Source organism: Manis javanica, chromosome 2 (genome assembly GCF_040802235.1).
Source record: "Manis javanica isolate MJ-LG chromosome 2, MJ_LKY, whole genome shotgun sequence".
Lineage (NCBI taxonomy): Eukaryota > Metazoa > Chordata > Mammalia > Pholidota > Manidae > Manis > Manis javanica.
This window is the reverse complement of record NC_133157.1, coordinates 199,915,871-199,934,666: the sequence shown is the minus strand read 5'-3', so window position 1 is coordinate 199,934,666 and position 18,796 is coordinate 199,915,871. Positions and strand designations below refer to the sequence as shown.

The following is an 18,796-nucleotide window of genomic DNA, read 5'->3' as shown; positions in this document are numbered from 1 at the left end:
TGACTGGGGATAGGTCAGCATCAGTTCTGAGGGCTACAAACACACGCTCCCAGAACCTGGGGCTACAGCTCTGTAGCTGAGTACCACTTCATTGATGATTGCTCCGCAGTAGAGATTGTCTATAGAACTAAGGCCCCAAAAGATGGAATTTCCACATTCCCTTTAAGAGCTGAATTTATGGTTCCTTGAATAATCTAAGGAGTTAAGTATGGTAATTAAAACAAAAAAGAACATTCAGTTAAAATAACTGCTTTAAAAGTTGTCAACACCAAAACACTAAATTTGAAATAGTAACCAGCAATCTATCGTGCAAAGGACATAGTAATGAACACCTGTAAAAACCCTGCATGTTCAATTGGTGATAGGTATATGAACTATAGTGCCCTTCATACTACAAACTACTGGGTAGATTGAATTATTGGTCCTAATTCTTCTCCCTATCATAGCTTCATATCCCCTTACCTTCTGCCTGTAACTGCAGGGCTTCCCACTGTGGGCGGGGGCGACTCCCTGTCTGACTAACATTGGGCTTGTTCTGATGAACAAATAGATGGTCTAAAAACACCGACATGGTTTCTCATCTTGTGCCATCTGCTACTTGTTACAGGTGGAAATCTGCGTAACCTAAAATGAAACTTTACCTATTTTTTAAATAGGCAATATTTGTATATGCTATAAAATTCCAAAGGTACCAAAGATTGTACAATGAAAAGTAAGCGTCTTCTCTATCCTCACCTTCAGCCACCCAGGTCCCCTCCCCAGAGGAAGCAGGTTATCAGTTTCTTGTGTACCCTTTCAGAGTTTTATGCCTATACCAGAGGAGTCATCTAGCAGTATTTAGCATTGAGTCAAAACCAAGGCCGCATGGTAGGGGTTTCTGGATCACGCTGGCTAGGTCCTTCCTGAGAGGAATCTATCTTATTTGAGGGTATGTAGTTATAATCTGAGAGGCCAGCTCTTGAGGCAGGAAGTCTCCATAGAGGACTTGCTGCAGACTTATCAGTCTACAGAAGAACTGGTCACACAGAACTAGAGCTCACTGAAGACTCTTCAAGGTGGACCGTGTCCAAAATGTACTCGACCTAAGTTGTGGGTGCATCTGAGAAGTCGTATGGGCACTGCTTCCTGGCCTAAAGCACATAGCAAACAAGTGCACAGTTGTGACTTGTTTGTGCCACCCTCAAGTTACTGTTTTCTTTCAGAGATAGATCATTCCCATTAAGATCAAATGCTTGAAGGGCATGATACAAGTAATTTTCATCTATTTACAGCAGTATACAAATGAACTGTTTTCTCATTTTAACTTGTTTGGGACTCAAACTAAATTTTAAACTTGAGCTGAAAGGGTAACCTACATGTTTAATTGTGCCACAGCTTGACTGTACTTGATAGTTTCATCTGCAAAGATATTTAAAAGTTTACCTTTTCTCAGAGGACAATGAAATAAGCGTAACAACCATTGATCAAATTAAAAAATTTATTTCCAAAACTTAATTATTTAGCTTTTAAAAAACAATTGTTCAATTCATGAAGATTAACCAAAATACAAACTCTATCAAAGCTTGTTACAGTAATCTTTCACAAAACAGCTTTAAAAAAACTGCCAATGAACACTTAAAAGCAAAACCACAATGTTAAAAATAGGAACTTTAATTCTAGTGACTAGAATAAAGGCAGATAAATAATCTTCAAAGGGGAAAAATATTTAAGAGAAAAAAAAATGGTTCAACATGTGTAACGCAGGAAATTTAAATATCACTTTAGTTCCTCATTGCCAACATGGCATTTATATCCCAGATGAGATTTCGTAATTGATCCATAATTTGCTTCAGCTGTTGATTTTTCTGTTTGAGTTTCTGTAGAAACAAAAGAATTTATCAGAAATGTTTCATGAATTATAGGCCATGAAGTTAGAAGATTAAAATGTCATAACTTTGAGCTCTAATGATCCAGACAGAAATTACACTAAATATGTCCTTAAGGCAGAAGGTTTCAATCCTTTTCTGGCCACATATATTCACTGAAAAGCAAACTGAATTGTCATTCAGCCTGCAGAATCCTATGGCTCCAGCCTCCATCTTTTTTACTCCTCTACTTCCACTATCAAGGAAAATGAGCTAAATATTTGTTACTAAACCTAACTATATAGGTTTTCCCAAAATTAATGTAACATAATGGTGCAGAGCATAACCTCTGTAGCCAGATTCTCTGGGCTTATACTCAGCCTCTTCACTAACTAAATACAGGATGCTGGCCAAATTGTTGACCCTCTCTGTGCCTCAGTTTCCACATCAGAAAAATGGGGATAGCAACTGAACCTACCTCAAAAGTGTTGTCATGAAGATTAAAGATTTAATTCACATAGTGTTAGAACTGTGCCTGGCATATAAGCAAGCATTCAACAAATGCTACTGGTAGGCAGAGAACATAAATTGTCAATATAGAAAAGGAAATATTTTTGTTTGGGATTTGTAAGTTGGTGGTGAGCAAAGAGTAAGAGGAGGGTAAATTTGGTAGTGGGTAATGGGGACCCATTAAAAAGGAGAATAAATATGATTTAATTGCAATGAAAAAGGTTAATTAAGTGTGTGGGATAGATTCTCCTAAATAATTTCTATGGTGACAAATCTATGTCCATGGAAAAGAAGGAAGAGGAAGGATTTAAACTTTACAAACAACTGAAAACCACTCAAAAGCCAAGACTGGTAAAATAAGCCTAGTGACCACATTTTCAGTATAAGTAAAGTAACTAGAAGTAATAGAATTAAATTCTTGGTAGTTAAAAATAGACTTCAAAGTAAGTATCAAAACAGAGGTTATAGATGGTTCCCACAATGTTTGCATTACTGAAATAAATGCATAGCTTTCTAACACAACTGCTTTTGAAGAATACTCATGTGGAACTATAAATTCTGATATAAATGTTTAAAAAAATAACCTTATTAATTCTTAAAAAGAGAACAAAAAATGTAGGATATTTTCAAGGTAATAGTCAACTCTAGAGAATAGTACATTTTTTAAAGTATGATATAGGGCACTTGAATAGTTTCTCTCAAAGATGCCATTAAGTTTTAAATTTTAAAAAATTAGCACACAAGTTAATACCTAGAGCCAAACATGAAACTATCAAAAGCAAAGCTGACAGGCCTATTAGTTGTTAAACTATAAATTTTCATGACATGATACAGGATTTAATATATACAGTCTTGCCAGTGATTGATTTTAACAGTGGTTGACAGCTGCTATTACCAAAATCCATCAGCTGTGCCAAATTTGTTACATTAACAGGTGAAGGTGTAAGTAGAACAGATACTTAAAAAAATATGTTTATGCTAAGTCGTATCATGTAACTTAATAATATACAGAGGCTGTGACCATTGGTCAAAAATTATCTAGTTTCTAAATGCATGGATTCAGTTACATGTCAACTCTGCAAATATACCCACACTCTTTTGATTTCATTTTACAATAAATGGAATAGTTTTAAGCAAAATAGAACTCATTTTGATCCTTAAAATTATAGTCTCAAACACATGTTCATCCTTTATTTTGGTTAGTAGGGTTTATGGATTCAGAATATATTAAGAAAAAAAGTAAAGTATTTAAATAAGCCAAAAATCTGATTCCTGAAACTAGGCCAATCTGATTTACATCAAATATTGATTACAAATTTTGTGCCCCAAAGTTTCATGGCACTATAATAGGCATTGGAGGTACACATATGTTATTAGAAACAGACAGGCCATGTAGACTAAATAGTAAGCACACTGTCAATGTCATTTGTATAATTTCAAGTACCAAAACAATAATATGTTGAAAAAGACTGAGTGAGGGTCATCAAAGGGTATATTAAGCCACTTATTTTATGTAGCTTATTAGGAATAAAAAGAAAATACACATTGTAATAAAATTCTGAGTATTCTTAATCAAACCTCAATAATATAATTTTATTACTGATTACACAAGGCCTATAATGAAACTTATTTAATACAAGCAAAAACCAGTGTATTAAAAATATGGTCCAATATTTTTGTTTCTGTAAATAATCTACCAAAACATGAAATGTGTGCTGTTTTGTTTCCCTTAGAGACTTACGTCCTCAGAAAAGAAACCGTCTACTTATGTAAAAATGTGCATGGTGGCAGACACTGTATCTGACTGATTCACAGCAGTCACCCCTGCACTTAGAGCAATGCCTGGCACAGAGCAGGTACCCATATACCTCAGTATTTTAATATTCAAATGAAAAATTAAAAAGCCCAGGCAGAAAGTTTCTTGAATTGCTAGGAGAGAAAAACAAAGGAAAAAAAAACTGCCTAGCAATCATTTTGAAGCTTGTCCTTTTTTTGTTTTCCAGTTAAATATGTTGGTATTAAAAAAAAAAGACATAGCTGTTATTAAAATCATTTTAATTTTCTATACAAAATTACTTTGGTATGCTTTATTTAGCTTGCTGTGAACCTTAAAACTACCACCATCTAGTAACTATTAATTTTTTTAAAATTTGCATAATAGGAAAGAACTATTAAAGTAGTAGACAAAAGGAATATGAAAATATGTTTATGAATAGATATTTATAAGTAGTTGAAAAACTAAATCAAATCGGTGAATTTAAACTATTTTTTAATAGTATCTATGTGATTACATAATTAGAGCAACATTTTACCATCTGTTTAGGTGGCTATTTAAAATAAACACAGTTTTCACAGAAACACTCTCAAGTGTGTGTTCCATTAAGGCAGAAAAATATATCAGTTGGCCATGAGCTTACTCTGTTTTAAAAATGTTCAATTACATATTTTAATCTTATATCCTAGAAGGTAGATACAAAATTTTAATAAATGGAGGAAAATAATAAAATATAGTAGAAGCACTTCATCAGTCAGGATAATGTCAATTCATATTTAGTCAGAATTAAATTCAATTCACATTTATGATGTTTTATTTAAGTAATGAGTTAAAAACCTTTTTGGGTCAAAAATCCACTTTGCTTAGTTTTTAACTATTCTCTTCTGCATTCGTTTTTTTGGGAATTTCAATTTGAGCCAAATCTTATCCACCCCCCTTTTTTTTTACCATCTAATTCTCTAGTCTTGTTTCAAAATAGAGTAACAGTTCCCAGGAAGAGAGTGCTATGAGGCCATTAAATGAGTACTTACATGCCACTCAAGAGAAGATACGTTCCCTCTGAATTCTCTTTTAAAATATAACTTTCATAAAAATATAGGGCTAAGCTCTTAAACCTGTTTAATTTAAAACATCTGAACAGATTATTTTTTCTTTGTAAAATCTTTCAGTTCAATATCATGTTAACTAAGACAAGTGTTACCCCAAAGTTAGAAGCACTTATAACAGCAATTTCAACAGATTCAAATGATTTAATCAAAGGAAGAGTTCTCAAATACCTTAAGGATGAATGGGAACACAAAGTCTGAACTATAGGCCTTTATTCCATAAGCAAATAAACCTTCAAAAATACTATGTATCTATTCTGTGTACTGAAATAAACCTATTGCAGAAGAACACTATGGAATAAATACATTTGCTTATCTGTTCTTTTTCTCAAAGCCCTAATAAAATGGCAGGAGAGAAATAAAAAACTTACAAACTCATGTGGAGAAAAATGGTGAGAAAGATGACAACAGTAGATGCAAAGTATAAATTTTAAGATGAAGTATAGAAGGGGAGAGGTAAATGACTTGGGAGGAAACTACAACCCAGGAAGATGCAGGAAGGATGCTCCTGAGAACAGCACTGATCCTGCATGGAGACTGGAGACAGATACAGTCTCAAAAGCACCAGGTGTGGCCTGGGGATGAAAACTGAAGGGACAGCATCAAGAGCAACAGAACCCACCAAGAACCCTAGGCGGTCACTCCCACTCCTCATGAACAAGTGACAGGACCCTTTCCCTGTGCCCTGCCCCACCTCTCAGAGAACAGATTTATTTCCTGTGAAACTAAACCAGAACAGCTGTAGATTCAGTGCCACCAGCAGAGCAGAAGGCAAGAAGAAAGAATATGTAGGGCACTGGAATATTCTTCTCTGAAGGAAATGAATAACACTAAAGAAGAAAACCTTAGAAAATGATAGCTGAGAAGACCCCCAAAGTAAAAAAGCAAACTTGTTTCCCAATCTTGTTATGATGAAGCAAACTCACAAAGCCTCTGATTAGCTCTCTGGTGCCCTACTCTTAACTACAGATGGTTCATGTTTAAGCATCAGATGCTCACCAGATCTTTGAGAGTCTCTATCTGGCAAGACAACAAAACAAAAAAGATAGGAGTTGGCAAACTATGGCACATGACCTATTTTTGTAAGGCCCATGAACTAAGGATGTTTTTTACATGGCAACTAAGACCATATGTGTCCTAAAAAGCCTAAAATATTTACTATCTAGCCCTTTAAAGTTTGCCAAACTCTATATGAGAAGATTATGGAAAAATACTTACAAATTTCTGAAGGAAATGAATTTACAACATAGGATTTTATAACCAGCCAAACTATCAACTGGACAGCTATGTGAAGTATAAAAACTTAAGTCCCTGTATTCCTTCTGAAGAAGCCACTGATGTATGTACCTTAGCAATGATGGAGTAAGAAAGAGGAAGCCACACTGAGGAAATAGTGAAGCCAACAGAAGAGGTGGAGGAAAGCCCAGGACAGTGGATGAACAGCAGGCATAAAGAGCCTTCAATCCAGACCTCAAGAAGAAGGAAGACTCTGCAGGGGGAAAGAACCAATAATTGGTAATTTTGATTCTGTGGAAACTTGGAAAACAGTACTGAGAAGCTGGTACAAATTCACAAAGATTATCCAGATTTTTTAAAAAGTATGCAAATTATTAACTCTAGGAAAAAAAATTTTCAACCAAGAAAATGTAACCCTAGTTTACTATGTGGCTTAGCAATAAATAATATTTATGTGCCATAAAAATATGAATGCTGAATATTTTTTAACCCCAAATATGATAAAACTGCATTGAAAGGTTGGGGGAAGGAAACTAGAAGAAAGAGAAACTGGAAGAGAGTTAAATCCTCATGTGGAGAAAGAAATTCTTTTATACATCATATACTCTGTACCAATTACATCATTTAAAATTCACAAAGTTCTAGTTCAATAGCTGATATTTTTTTATTACACACTGACAAAGTTCTACTAAATTCTGATCATATTAAAGGGTTTAAAAAATTAAAAAATAACATTTCTAAGCCATCAAATTGGAAAAAAAAGAATTTAGAGAAATGAAAAGTGAAATGAAATATATATTTAGAAAAATTATATCTTTCTGAATTTATAGTTCACCCCCTAAAAAAAATCATAAAATCTTCTATGGTAGAGAACAAACTATATTTATGTCACATGTAGGACTCTGAAATCAAAGTTTTCATTAGAGTAATGTTCTACTTATATATGTATTTCATTGTATTCAGTAAAAAATACCCTTATTACAGAGAAAAATGATAGAACACAGCTATTGTGAATTAATACGTGGGCTATTAACAGAAACATATAACATTTCTGAACAAATAAATGCCTCGTGTCCCTGGACTACCAAACACCGTTTCTTTTTAAACATGTAAATTAAAAGTTCTCAAGCCCCTCCTCATCTGCTACCAATTTCCTACTACAGGTTCTTTACGCTCATTCATTACTGACAAATTTGCTGGGACTACTTTTCTTTTTACTTTTCTAAAAAAAGTTAAAATTTTTTATTTCACAAAACATATCCATCTTTTTCCTTTCTCCCAAGTTTTGATAATATACTTTTTCTTTTAATTTTTCAATATTTTGTTTTACAGATCTTATTTTCAACTCTGAAATTCATTTTGACATATGGTATACATAAAAGCTAGCTTAATTTCCTCCCAAAGTTTCTATTTTTAAAGACTAATTTTTTACACAATCCCTCTATGTCATATTAAACTATCAGATAAAATAGACTTTTTCTGGCTATTCTTTTACAAATCTATTCTTGTGCTATTATTTCATAATTATTGTTTGTATAAGATGCTTCATGTAATTTTTGAAGCAGTTTTATTACTCTTCTAAGAATTTTGTTGGTATTTTAGTATGTTCTCAAAAAACTCTTAATTTGGATTTGTTTTTTGATTGGCATTGCACTACAATATTATTTTTGTGTTCCCTCAAGACAACTGATACTTGGATTTGGATTGGTACTACATTAAAACTATGAAATATTCAAGACTGATATTTTTAGAATATTGCCCACAGAACTTTATACGTCCTTTTAATTAGTCAAACTTATTATGTAGCTTAATAAGTTTAGTCACATACATCATTGAGATAATTCCTAATACTTGTTGTGATTAGTGAAAAGGATCTTACAATCTAATTGACATAGCATTATTAAGAAAATGGTATTGATTTTATATTAAGCCCTTTTATCAAACTCTTGACTCTAGTTGTTAATCAAGCTGCAGTTATATTAACAACAGTATAACATAATAAAGTTATAACAAGCTTCAGTTGTAATATTAGTAAACATTATAATGAACTGGTATAGAATCAGTTATAACATATACAAGATTAACAAACTTAACAAACTTATGTATAATATTATAACCCTGCTTCTTAAAGTTTATTTCTGTTTCTTTTTGTACTGGCTATAACTTACAACATTAAACATAGTGGTGTAAGGCATCTTATTTTATGCCTGTTTTTAACAGGACTACTTCTGTATTTCACCTGTACGAAAAATGGTGGCTATTTATCTGAAATTAAAAAGAAAAGACTATCTTGTTAATGGTTTTAAGTATTCTTTGTATCAGCAACATATGAATTCCACCAAATGTCTTTTAGATCCGAGAAAAACTTTTCTTCCAATTTAATCTGTTGAAGCTGCATATATATGTAAACTGAATTATCCTCAAATACCTCAGAAAACCCTCTTTGGTTGTGGCAGGTGAACTATTAATACCCTGATGAATTCTTTTAACTAGAATTAAGAATTTTAGGAGCAGGGCAGGGAATGGGGGTGTGTATTTGTAACTGAAAGAGTGGTAGTTTTATTTATTGTGCTATTTCCTAGGTTTTGGTAAGCCTGCACCATGATTCCACCACAGAATGAACTGACAACTGTCCCTATTTATCTGTTTCAAAAGAACGATTTGAACATTATCTTCTGAACTTCTGAATATATTTGGCAATAAATACATTCAAGTTGGGGACTTTTTCGAGGTAGGGTAATGCTTTGATAACTCAATTTCTTATTCAGGTGTTGAGACATTCACATTTCTGTTTTCTAAATTTTTATCATTTGCTGCTCCAAATGCATAAGCTAGGAAGCTAGAATTTTGCCTAGAAAAGAAAAAAGTAAATGGGTTATGACTGAGAGCCTATGAATTTTTCCTAAGAGCTTTACTGCTTGAATTCTGAGATCTTTATTCTGACTATTCAAATGGCATTTCTGCTTATGTTTTAGTTCTTGGTTGTACGAGGTGGTTCTATGTTAAATAAGCCACAGAAACAACCTCATGTCATTCTATAATTCAAATGATTGTTTTGAGTTACGCAGACTCCATTGTAATTTGTATCAATAATTCTGAAATACAGAATATACAGACAAGTAACTTACTTTATTTACTTCAGCAATTTCTCGCCTTTCTTCACTAGCAAAACGAGGTGGGCCGGCCCAGTCGTCATTCTTCGAGCCATCTTCTTCAACATACGGAATAAGTTGCTGGAATGACAAGAGTGTCAAATGCCTAGTTAACTAACACATATCTATGACCCACAATTAAATCTAAAGAATACATTTTAAAACTAGAATGATTCCAATAAGCTAATCTAAATAAATAATGATGAAAACATAACTTTTTATCTGTAAAGAACTTATATGAAAACTATTTTAAAAGTATTTTACAACATTATTCAAACTTATGCTTAAAAAATGCACTGATTTAATTAAATTATCAAAGATAATCCTTTCCTCCCAACAACATAAATTCACTGGATGTTAAAGTCTACAAGAAATAAAGATAATACTAATCATATGCATATGTACTGTATTTTCATCTTCTCTAGTCAAAAGTAACACTGATGTAATTCAAAAACTGGAAATACTGTGAAAATAGGAGAAAGGGAGAAAGGAAAAAATGACACAAGTCATGGACTCTCTTATATCTTATATTTATCTGTCTCTACTTCTAAGACTTGCCTCTGCTGGAATGGGATCCATCCCTCCACAGTTCTCATTGCATTTGTCATAGACCAATCTCAGCTTCCTGAAGAGAATAGAAAGTTGGCGAAGATGATCCTGTAGCTTTGCTAACCGGTCTTGATATGTCCCAGTATGGTAAGTGACACCATTTGGCAGCTTATCAGGTAAAACAAAATAATACAAAGTAATGAAGATCAAGATTTTTCTGTCAGTAAAGCTAGCAAACAGAAACAGTTTTTAAGCACTCCATAAAAGCAAACTGTTCTCTATAAGTAAGTATAATTTTAAGATTTTAAGAGTAATATATGCTCATTTATTAGCTCCTGGCATACTGTCTGAGTGCTGTAAAACAGCCCTAGGAAAAAACTTCATGATATGCCTCCCTGACCAGTTGAAAGCCTTATCCTCTCTAATTTTTGAAGTATATTATATCTTTAAAAAGAATGCACAACTTTAAAATTACTGGTTATTATATAAAGGCAGCAAGCTGCTGAACTCAACCTGGAAATTAAAAACAGAAAACAAAGAAAAGAAAAAGTGAAGATAGGACTTTCAGAAGAAAAGGAATAGTAACAGCTGCTGCTGTAAAAATAATCTCAAAATTCCTTAACTACGATGAGATAATTAAGCACAAGGTATTCATTAAAACATAAAGCTATCACCAAGAGTTTCACTCTAAAAAGAAATCAACAGCAGGAGATACAGGTGCAAATCAATCGGTACTTGAACATCGTTAATGAATTGTTTTAAGGGACTTCTATGATCATAATTCTGTCTTGGATGCATTTATATTTTTAATTCAGAATTTTACCCTCAGAAACCAAAAGTATATAATGAAATGATAAAATCACAGATAAACAGCAACTATTACTCATTTAGAATTTATAACTGTACCTTCTGTGCATTGCTGAAACTCATGAACAAATCTTCATTTCTCTGTACATCTCACAGTATTTCTTTCCCACAATTTGATCTGTGAAACTATCCTTGTATCAGAATTAACATTTGTACCATGTTTTGTAGTATATGTAGTGCTTTCCTTTTAAGTACTTACCAATATGCTTATTTGGGGGATTAAAGTGACTTAAAACCAAGATACTAACTACTGTCTAAGAGCTAGAAGATCATTCCAGTCTTTCTAAGCATCAGTTCACTCTTTTTTCTTTTCTAAATAGATGAGGAAGGTTGTAGAAAAAAACTGTGTGATATGTTTGGAGAAAGAAGAAAACAGGACACACTATTACTACAAGTAGATAAAATCATAAGCATGCAAAAAAATACTGGAAAAGCCTATATATAGTCGATAAAAGATATAATAGGGAGATAAGTTTGAAAAATTTATTTCTTCTTTTGTCTCATTTCCAAATTTCTTGTAATGTTATAGTTTATAAATTAAGGAGATGAATATTCTGAAATTGTTTGAAGTGAGTTATTAGGATTTCCAGAAAAATTCTCAAGCATTAAAACATTCTCAGGATACCTCAGAGAAACATGATAAAATACGAAAGGCTGATTTAGTCAAAACAGTTTAAAGGAAAAAGGCATTTTGAGTTCATCCCCTCATCCCGCCAATACAATGTAGGATTTCTCATGAACTTTCAATTTATGAACTTGCAAACACTAACAAATGAGAGAAAAGTCTCAAAGGATCCCTGTTTTCCTTTTTGGGTAATGAATACTTTGATTACATCTTGCATGTAGAAGCACTAAGGACCTTGATTATGACATTTACTAGGTTTAATACTTTGCCCATACTTTCTACTTAATGAAGACTGGAGGTCATTCACATTTATATCCCTATATTTAGTATCACGCACTCACACAGAAGGTTTTAAAGTACAGTCTGAATTATTTTACTTCAATGGGTTATTTTATCTGTAAATCTATACTTAAAATTCACTAAGAAGGATGTCATGTAAAAGAACTCTCAGTAAATAAAGCAAACAAAATAAGAGAGGAGGAAGATCTCATTTACCATAGCAACAATCAAGATAAAAACTTAAAAAAATAATTCATAGGAACAAAGAAAAGGATATTCCATGTTCTTGGTTAGTAACACTCCACATCCTACTGATGTAAATCTCTCCAGGTTAAATCAACTAATAAAAATGCTCAAAATTGATCAAACTGATTCTGAAATATATGTGGAAAAATAAGAATAGCCAGGGCAATTTTGAAAAAATAAGTGTAAACACATTATAGAGCCTCAATAAATAAACGAAAGTTTGGCATTACTAGGTAAGACAGGCAGTAAAGTGGAATAGAGCACCCAGAGGTAGAGCCATTTGAATAAAGTAGCATCTGAAATCAGCAGGGGAGGAAAATGAATTATTCAAATAACCTTTCAGAAAAAAGTAAGGCCAGGGCCCTACCTCACACTTTATCTAGGATAAAGTCCATATACATGAAAATTTTAAATATAAAAATTGAAACAAAAAACAAAATTCTTCCTGATTTTGGAGTGGGGAAAGCCTTCCTAACTAGACAGAGAGCCCAAAAGCCCTAAGACTGAGAAATTCAACTATCAAAAAAAAAAAAAAAAAAAACATGTAAAGCAAAACTTCCATAAGCACAGCCAAAAGTTAAACAATAGACTGGGAGAAGAATACTTGCAACTGATAGCACATCAAACAAATTTTTCTATTATGTAAATAGCCAAATTTTATAAACTGGGAGAAGACAGTGGGCAAATTAACAAGCATCAGAAAAGGAAATATAAATGACATAAATATATGAAGAGATGCTCAAACTTATTCACACTAGGAGAAACGTAAAGTAGACCTTCACCTATCAAATGATCAAAGATCCTAAAATAAAACTTGGTATGTTTGGAGTCTAGTTGTTGGCCTTGGTCAGGACATAGTAGCAGAAAGCTGCTACAACCCCCATGGAGGGTAATTTATCCAAATACATTTAATTAAAGAAGCACAAAGCCATTTAAGAATTTATCCTACAGGTATACTTGTGTAGAAGGTTATGTACTGCAGCATATAGTGAGAGGCTAAAAGCCCTTCACTAGAGAACTGGTTAAATAAATTACAGTATTTCCATGCAGTGGATTACCATACACCTTAAAAGAAAAAGGAATTACCTTCTGTACAGATATGAATAAACTCCAAAATATACCAAATGAAAAAAGCCAGATGCAAAATGTTGTGTATAATATATTATTATCTATTCAAAAAGGGGATAAATAATAAATATGTACACATATGTTTACATATGCATAGAATATATGGAATGATACACAAGAATAATAATAAAAATCATTAACAATCCTTGCCTGTGGAAAGGAGTTAGCAGATAGGGACGAGAGGGAGAATGTCCACTGTAATGTCCTTTTTTTAGTTCTGAATTCTGAATGTATTATGTCAAAAAATTTTTTTAAAGATTTAAAGGACAACAAATAGAACCAAAGCAATACTTTCTTATGCAGGGTCTTACTTAACCTGTATCTGGTGATCCTTGTGTGGATCCAAAATGTATATATATGCATTTTTCTGCTAAGAGTCCATAGTTTCCAATAGATTCTCTCAAGAGGCTAAAGCAACTAATAAATATCTACTTCTCTAAAACTGACACTTAGAAATAATCTTAGCAGTTTGTATTTATGGTACGTCATCCTTCTAGATTAGTAATACAGAAGATAATTTAAAAAATTTCAATACTTTTTAAAAAAAATGTATTAATAAATAACTAGATTATATGTAGCCTGTTATGTGTTCAGCTTTTTGGAAATGAAGGAGCATATTACTGCTGCTTTTTCAGTCGATTATGATATGCCCAAAGGATCTTAGATGAGTTCAACCAGTCTTAGATTTAAGTTCAACCACAGATTTCACAATATAGCAGGCACAAAGAAAAGCTATCACGACCCTTAAAATTTGTTTTGAATATATGTACACATGTAACCTAGTTACTGATAATATTTTTTCAGAGTTTAGTTCTTATGGTGTAGGTCATGGATGTGTATTACATTTCTGTTAATAATACAGATTGTCAGCAAGTTAGTATTATTAAAAGGTTAGTAGGAACAGCTACTAATCATGTGTGATTTTGGGTAAATTCTTCTCTAATTAGCCTCAGTTTCTTTAACTATAAAATGGGAATAAAAATACTTTATAGAACTGTTCTTACAACCATGTACCTGACCAAGAAAAGTACCTGATAAACGTTAGCTATTAGCTCTACTAGTCCTAATTCAATACTTTGAATACAGCAGATTAAAAATAGTTATTTGCTAAATTCTGGGAAATTACTTAATCTATATGTTAATCATCTTAGATAATAATCTATTAAGTTTTTAAATAATTGCCAAAGATTTCCTATCTTCTTCTGGACTCTGTGTTGTGTTTTACAGTGGCATAGTGACATGGTCTGAAAAGATTTCCATACAACTGAGTTACTTATATAATAAGGAGAAAAAAATCTTAACCACTTAAAAGAAAGGCAAGAAAACACTCTTTAGTGCACCCACTGAAATAAAAGTTGTAAGAGTGTGAATGCCTGGTTTCAAATTTACTGATGACTAGCTTAGGACAAGTCACCTCACCTCTCTGAACCACAGAATCCTCATACATAAAACAAAAATGATATCCACGTCTTACTAGTAAGATAGTCAAACAAAAATGGGTTGGCAAAATGGTGCTGGAACAACTGGACAGTTGTCCAATCCAAATGAAAAAAGAAATGCACCTGGGTCCACACCTATTATTACATTAAAAAATTAACTCAATGTGGATCATAGACCTAAATATAAAACCTGAAACTGTAAAACTTCCAGAAGAAACTAGGAGAAAATCTTTGTCATGTTGGGTTAGACAGAGATTTCTTAGGTATGAAATCAAAAGCAAAACCTTTATAAAAGAACAAAATGATAAATTCTGTCAAAATTTAAAATGTCTGTTCTTCAAAAGGCAATATGAAAAGAATGAAAAGACAAGCCACAGACTGGGAAAAAATATTTGCAAAGCAGAAAGACAAACAATAACAAGTGCTGGCGGACATGGAGGAATAACCAAAACACTGATAATGGGAATGTGAAATGGTGCCCCACCTTGAAAAAATTCTATTGCAATGCTAAACAGACATTTATCATAAGACCCAGCAATTACAATCCTAGGCATGAGGAAACTTTCTGGGGTGATGGATGCTGGTTTCACAAGTAAATACATATGTCAAAACTTTAAGTGCATTTAAAACAGTTTAACAAAATTGGTGAGCAGAATCTAAATTTTTCAACTCCTTGGACCCTCAGAAACTATTTTGCTGTAAAAAAGATAAAAGTAATCTAATGAGGGTAGCTGAGTAAGACCCACCTTTACCGTCAAAGGTGCAAGGGTTTGCCTAGTAACTAGAGATCCCAGTGGAATCTTGAAAACGTGGCTTCAGTCTTCGAGAGATCCGGTCTGGAAAATATCGCCTTTACATTGCAGACTTTTGAGGACAGACACATCGTTGGGGACCACGTCAGAACGTAAATGGAGGTTACTCTACTTTTGAGATTTGCCCTGGGCAGCGCGGTTGACGCTCAGGGACCCCGATATAACGACTAAACTAGCGCCCCTTTCGCCTCGCAGAAACACCCAGGGTTCTCCACGGACGCCCAGGAGCCGCTTCCCACCTGCATGTTCCTCAGGAGCTGGAAGATCTCCATGGTGCGGTACACGATGTCCTGGACCGTCTCCTGCCCGATCCGGCACAGCGATGCCGTGTTGACCTCCCGGGCGGCCTGCTGAGCCTGGGGACCGGCGAAGGGCCCGGGAGCCATCCCCGCTGCCGCCAAAGGAGGGGTGGACATGGCGTGGCTGCGGCCTTAGGCCCGTAGGGCCGCAGCGTAGTCGTCAGGGGTCCGCCCGGCGTAGAGAAGCTGCCTGCCTCCGCGAGGGCAGGAGCTTGTAGGACCCCCGCGGCCTGATTTCAAAACAGCGATCGTAACTTCCGCCCACCGTGACGTATGGCGTCATCATGGCGTTCAGGGGCCGCCCAATCGGGTGCTGCCTGGGATGCAAAGCCGGTGGGGATTGGGCCGGTGTCCGGGGGGGTGGGACGGGTGGCGGGACAGTCAAGTTGAGTAGCCAATCACCAGAGGGGGCGGTGCGCGTGATGAGAGACGGGTGCGCTTTCCCAAAATTCGTTTCCCAGAGTTTCAGCCTCTTGTGAGAATTACGGAGAGAACTATTTTGCGATAGTTTCCTTGTTGAGCATTTTCTTATAACAAGCCTATGAAGTTTGTAGTATTGTTGTTCTTTTACAGCTAGGAGGCAGGCTCAAAGGGACTAGTTTGACTTGCTTAAGTCACATTCAGCTTGCAATTGATAACCTGCGATTTAAATTTAGAGAACGAAATTCCTGATTTTCCACGCTTCTCTGACCTGATACCGACTCCCTGATTGCTGCTGGTCGCTGCCCAAATGTTAGATTAGTTAAGAAGCCTCATCCTATGTATAAAATTAGCCCTATACATACACACAGTTCTTTTTCTGACTTAGCACTTACTGTGTTCCATATAATTTTCCGTTTACTTTCCGTCTCCCCTCACTCTATACACACGAACTAGAATGCAAACACCATAAAGCCAGAGACTATGTCTACTTTATTCACTTAACTGTGTTTTCAACACTTAGTGATTGGCACGTTGAAGGTGCTCAGTAAATTACTCGTTGAATAACATTATAAATGTAAGTTTGAATCCATTCTCCCACCTACCTCTTACTGCCCATCTCTAAAGGGTGTGTGTGGGTCAATAGTTGAAAAGTGGTATAGGCACAAAATTATAAACACTTCATTAGTAAGGACTTTACAGGAAATGGTTACCAAAAATGATGTAGAAGTCATTGTAGAGATTTTAAAGATAGTGATTCATAGTTTCTTGTGATCAGCATTTGACAGATACTTGCTGAGCACCTACTATGTGTTTGGTATTAGGAATGGAGATAGAGTAGTGAGTAAGTGAGGCAAAAGCCTTGTTCTTGTAGGACAAACAATGCTAACTAGTGTGAGAAGTGTATTGAAGCAAAAGTTCAAAGTCCTAATATCAAGGTGTTAACAGTTTAGGAGATCAGGGACAATCTGAAAATAGTAAGTTAGTCCCTGGCGGTGAAGGAGGGATGGTGCTGAACATTGGAGCCTTTTCCATAACGGGGTCATGGGACAAAAAAGGCCAGTGCCCACATCTGAATGAAGTAGGAGGCCTCCATATACTTTCCAGGTTTTGAAGTTTAGTGTGAGGGTGTCAGGAAGTAAGTCTGAAGACAGAGGGAAAACCCTGTAGGACCTTTTAAGATATGTCATGTAGTTTGGACTTAGTTCTGAGTAAAATAGTGAGCTACTGAAGAGTTTTAGGAGGAAGGAGTATTACCAGAAATACTCAGTTTAGAAGGCTGCCAAACGGAAAATGATGGGTTTGTACTGTCTCCTTCTTCCCTCCCAAAGGGAGGAGATAATGATGATGATCATCTGTATTAGAGAAATAGTACAGTGGGTGACTTTGAATAAATATTTAGTAAGTAGAATCTACACGAGTTGATGGTGACTGGATTGGGAGCATGAGGAGAGGAAGGAACTAAGAATGTGCATACTTCTGCCTTGAACAAATAGGTGATTCTCATGCCATTTACCAAGATAGGATACACTGAAGAAAAAACGTGTTTCAGTGATATCATGATTAATATTAGTTTCCTACTGCTGCTCAAATTACCACAGACTTAGTGGCCTAAAGCAACACAAGTTTATTATCTTATCATTCTGTAGGCTAGAAGTCTAAAATGAGTCACCCTTGGCTAAAGTCAAGGTGTTGGCAGGGCTATGTTATTTTCTGGAGGTTATCAAGAAGAATCTGCTTCCTTGTCTTTTCCAGCTTCTAAACACTGCCTGCATTCCTTATCGTGGGTTCCGTTTACCATCTTCAAAGCCAGCATGGGCCTGTTGAATCTATTTCGTGATACCATCTTTCTGGTTCTGAGTTCTCTGCCTCACTCTTCCCTGCTTAAGAACTCCTTTGATTAAACTGGCTCCACCCAGATAACCAGGATCTGTTTTTTTAAGGTCAGCTGGTTTGTTACTTTAATTCCCTGTTGCCATGTAACATAATATACTGACAGATTCTGGGGATTAAGACATAGACATCTTGGGGTAGGGGCATTGTTCTATCTACAACAGAATATTTTGCCTCTAGCCCAAACTGTTCCTGAACTTCAGACTTAATGCACCTAACAGCCTATCTGACAACTTGACTTGGACGGCTAATTGGCATCTAAAACTCAGTAAGTCCCAAACCAAACTCCTGATCCCCCCGAACCTCCTTTTACTATGATTTTTCCCAGCTCAGTAACTGGTGCCACCATATGCTTAGTGCTCATCTGTCTTTTGCTTTCTGACCCCACTTCCAAACCATCAGAAAATACAGTGAACTCTAACGTTCAAGCGTCTCCTTTATGCAACTTCTTATTACTTCAACACCTCCACCCTCATTCAAGCTATCTTCTCTTATTTAGATCGTTGGATGAAAATAAAAAATGCCTCCTAAGTGGACTTCTTTGATTCTGTTCTTGCCCCCATAAAGTCCATTCTCAGTACCATCCACAGAGAGCCTTTAAAAGTATAAATCTCATT

At 34.9% G+C, this 18,796-nt stretch overlaps 1 protein-coding gene across 1 annotated transcript; it reads right to left on the bottom strand.

Moving 5' to 3' along the window:
• Positions 1–1,463: 1,463 nt before the first annotated feature.
• MED30 (mediator complex subunit 30) lies at positions 1,464–16,137 on the bottom strand. Its single transcript, XM_017650117.3, has 4 exons — positions 15,807–16,137; positions 10,181–10,339; positions 9,599–9,703; positions 1,464–1,856 (listed from the first exon to the last, which is right to left on the bottom strand). The coding sequence occupies exons 1-4, from the start codon at positions 15,981–15,983 to the stop codon at positions 1,761–1,763; spliced, it is 537 nt and encodes a 178-aa protein (XP_017505606.1). The 5' UTR covers positions 15,984–16,137; the 3' UTR covers positions 1,464–1,760.
• Between the last annotated feature and the right edge of the window lie 2,659 nt (positions 16,138–18,796).

Coding starts and splice junctions, on each gene's coding strand:
- MED30 (XM_017650117.3), bottom strand. CDS start 15,983: ATGTCCACCCCTCCTTTGGCGGCAGCGGGGATGGCTCCCGGGCCCTTC. Junction 10,340..15,806: donor AGCTCCTGAGGAACATGCAG/GTGGGAAGCGGC, acceptor TTACCTGATAAG/CTGCCAAATGGTGTCACTTA. Junction 9,704..10,180: donor TGGATCCCATTCCAGCAGAG/GCAAGTCTTAGA, acceptor TTGTCATTCCAG/CAACTTATTCCGTATGTTGA.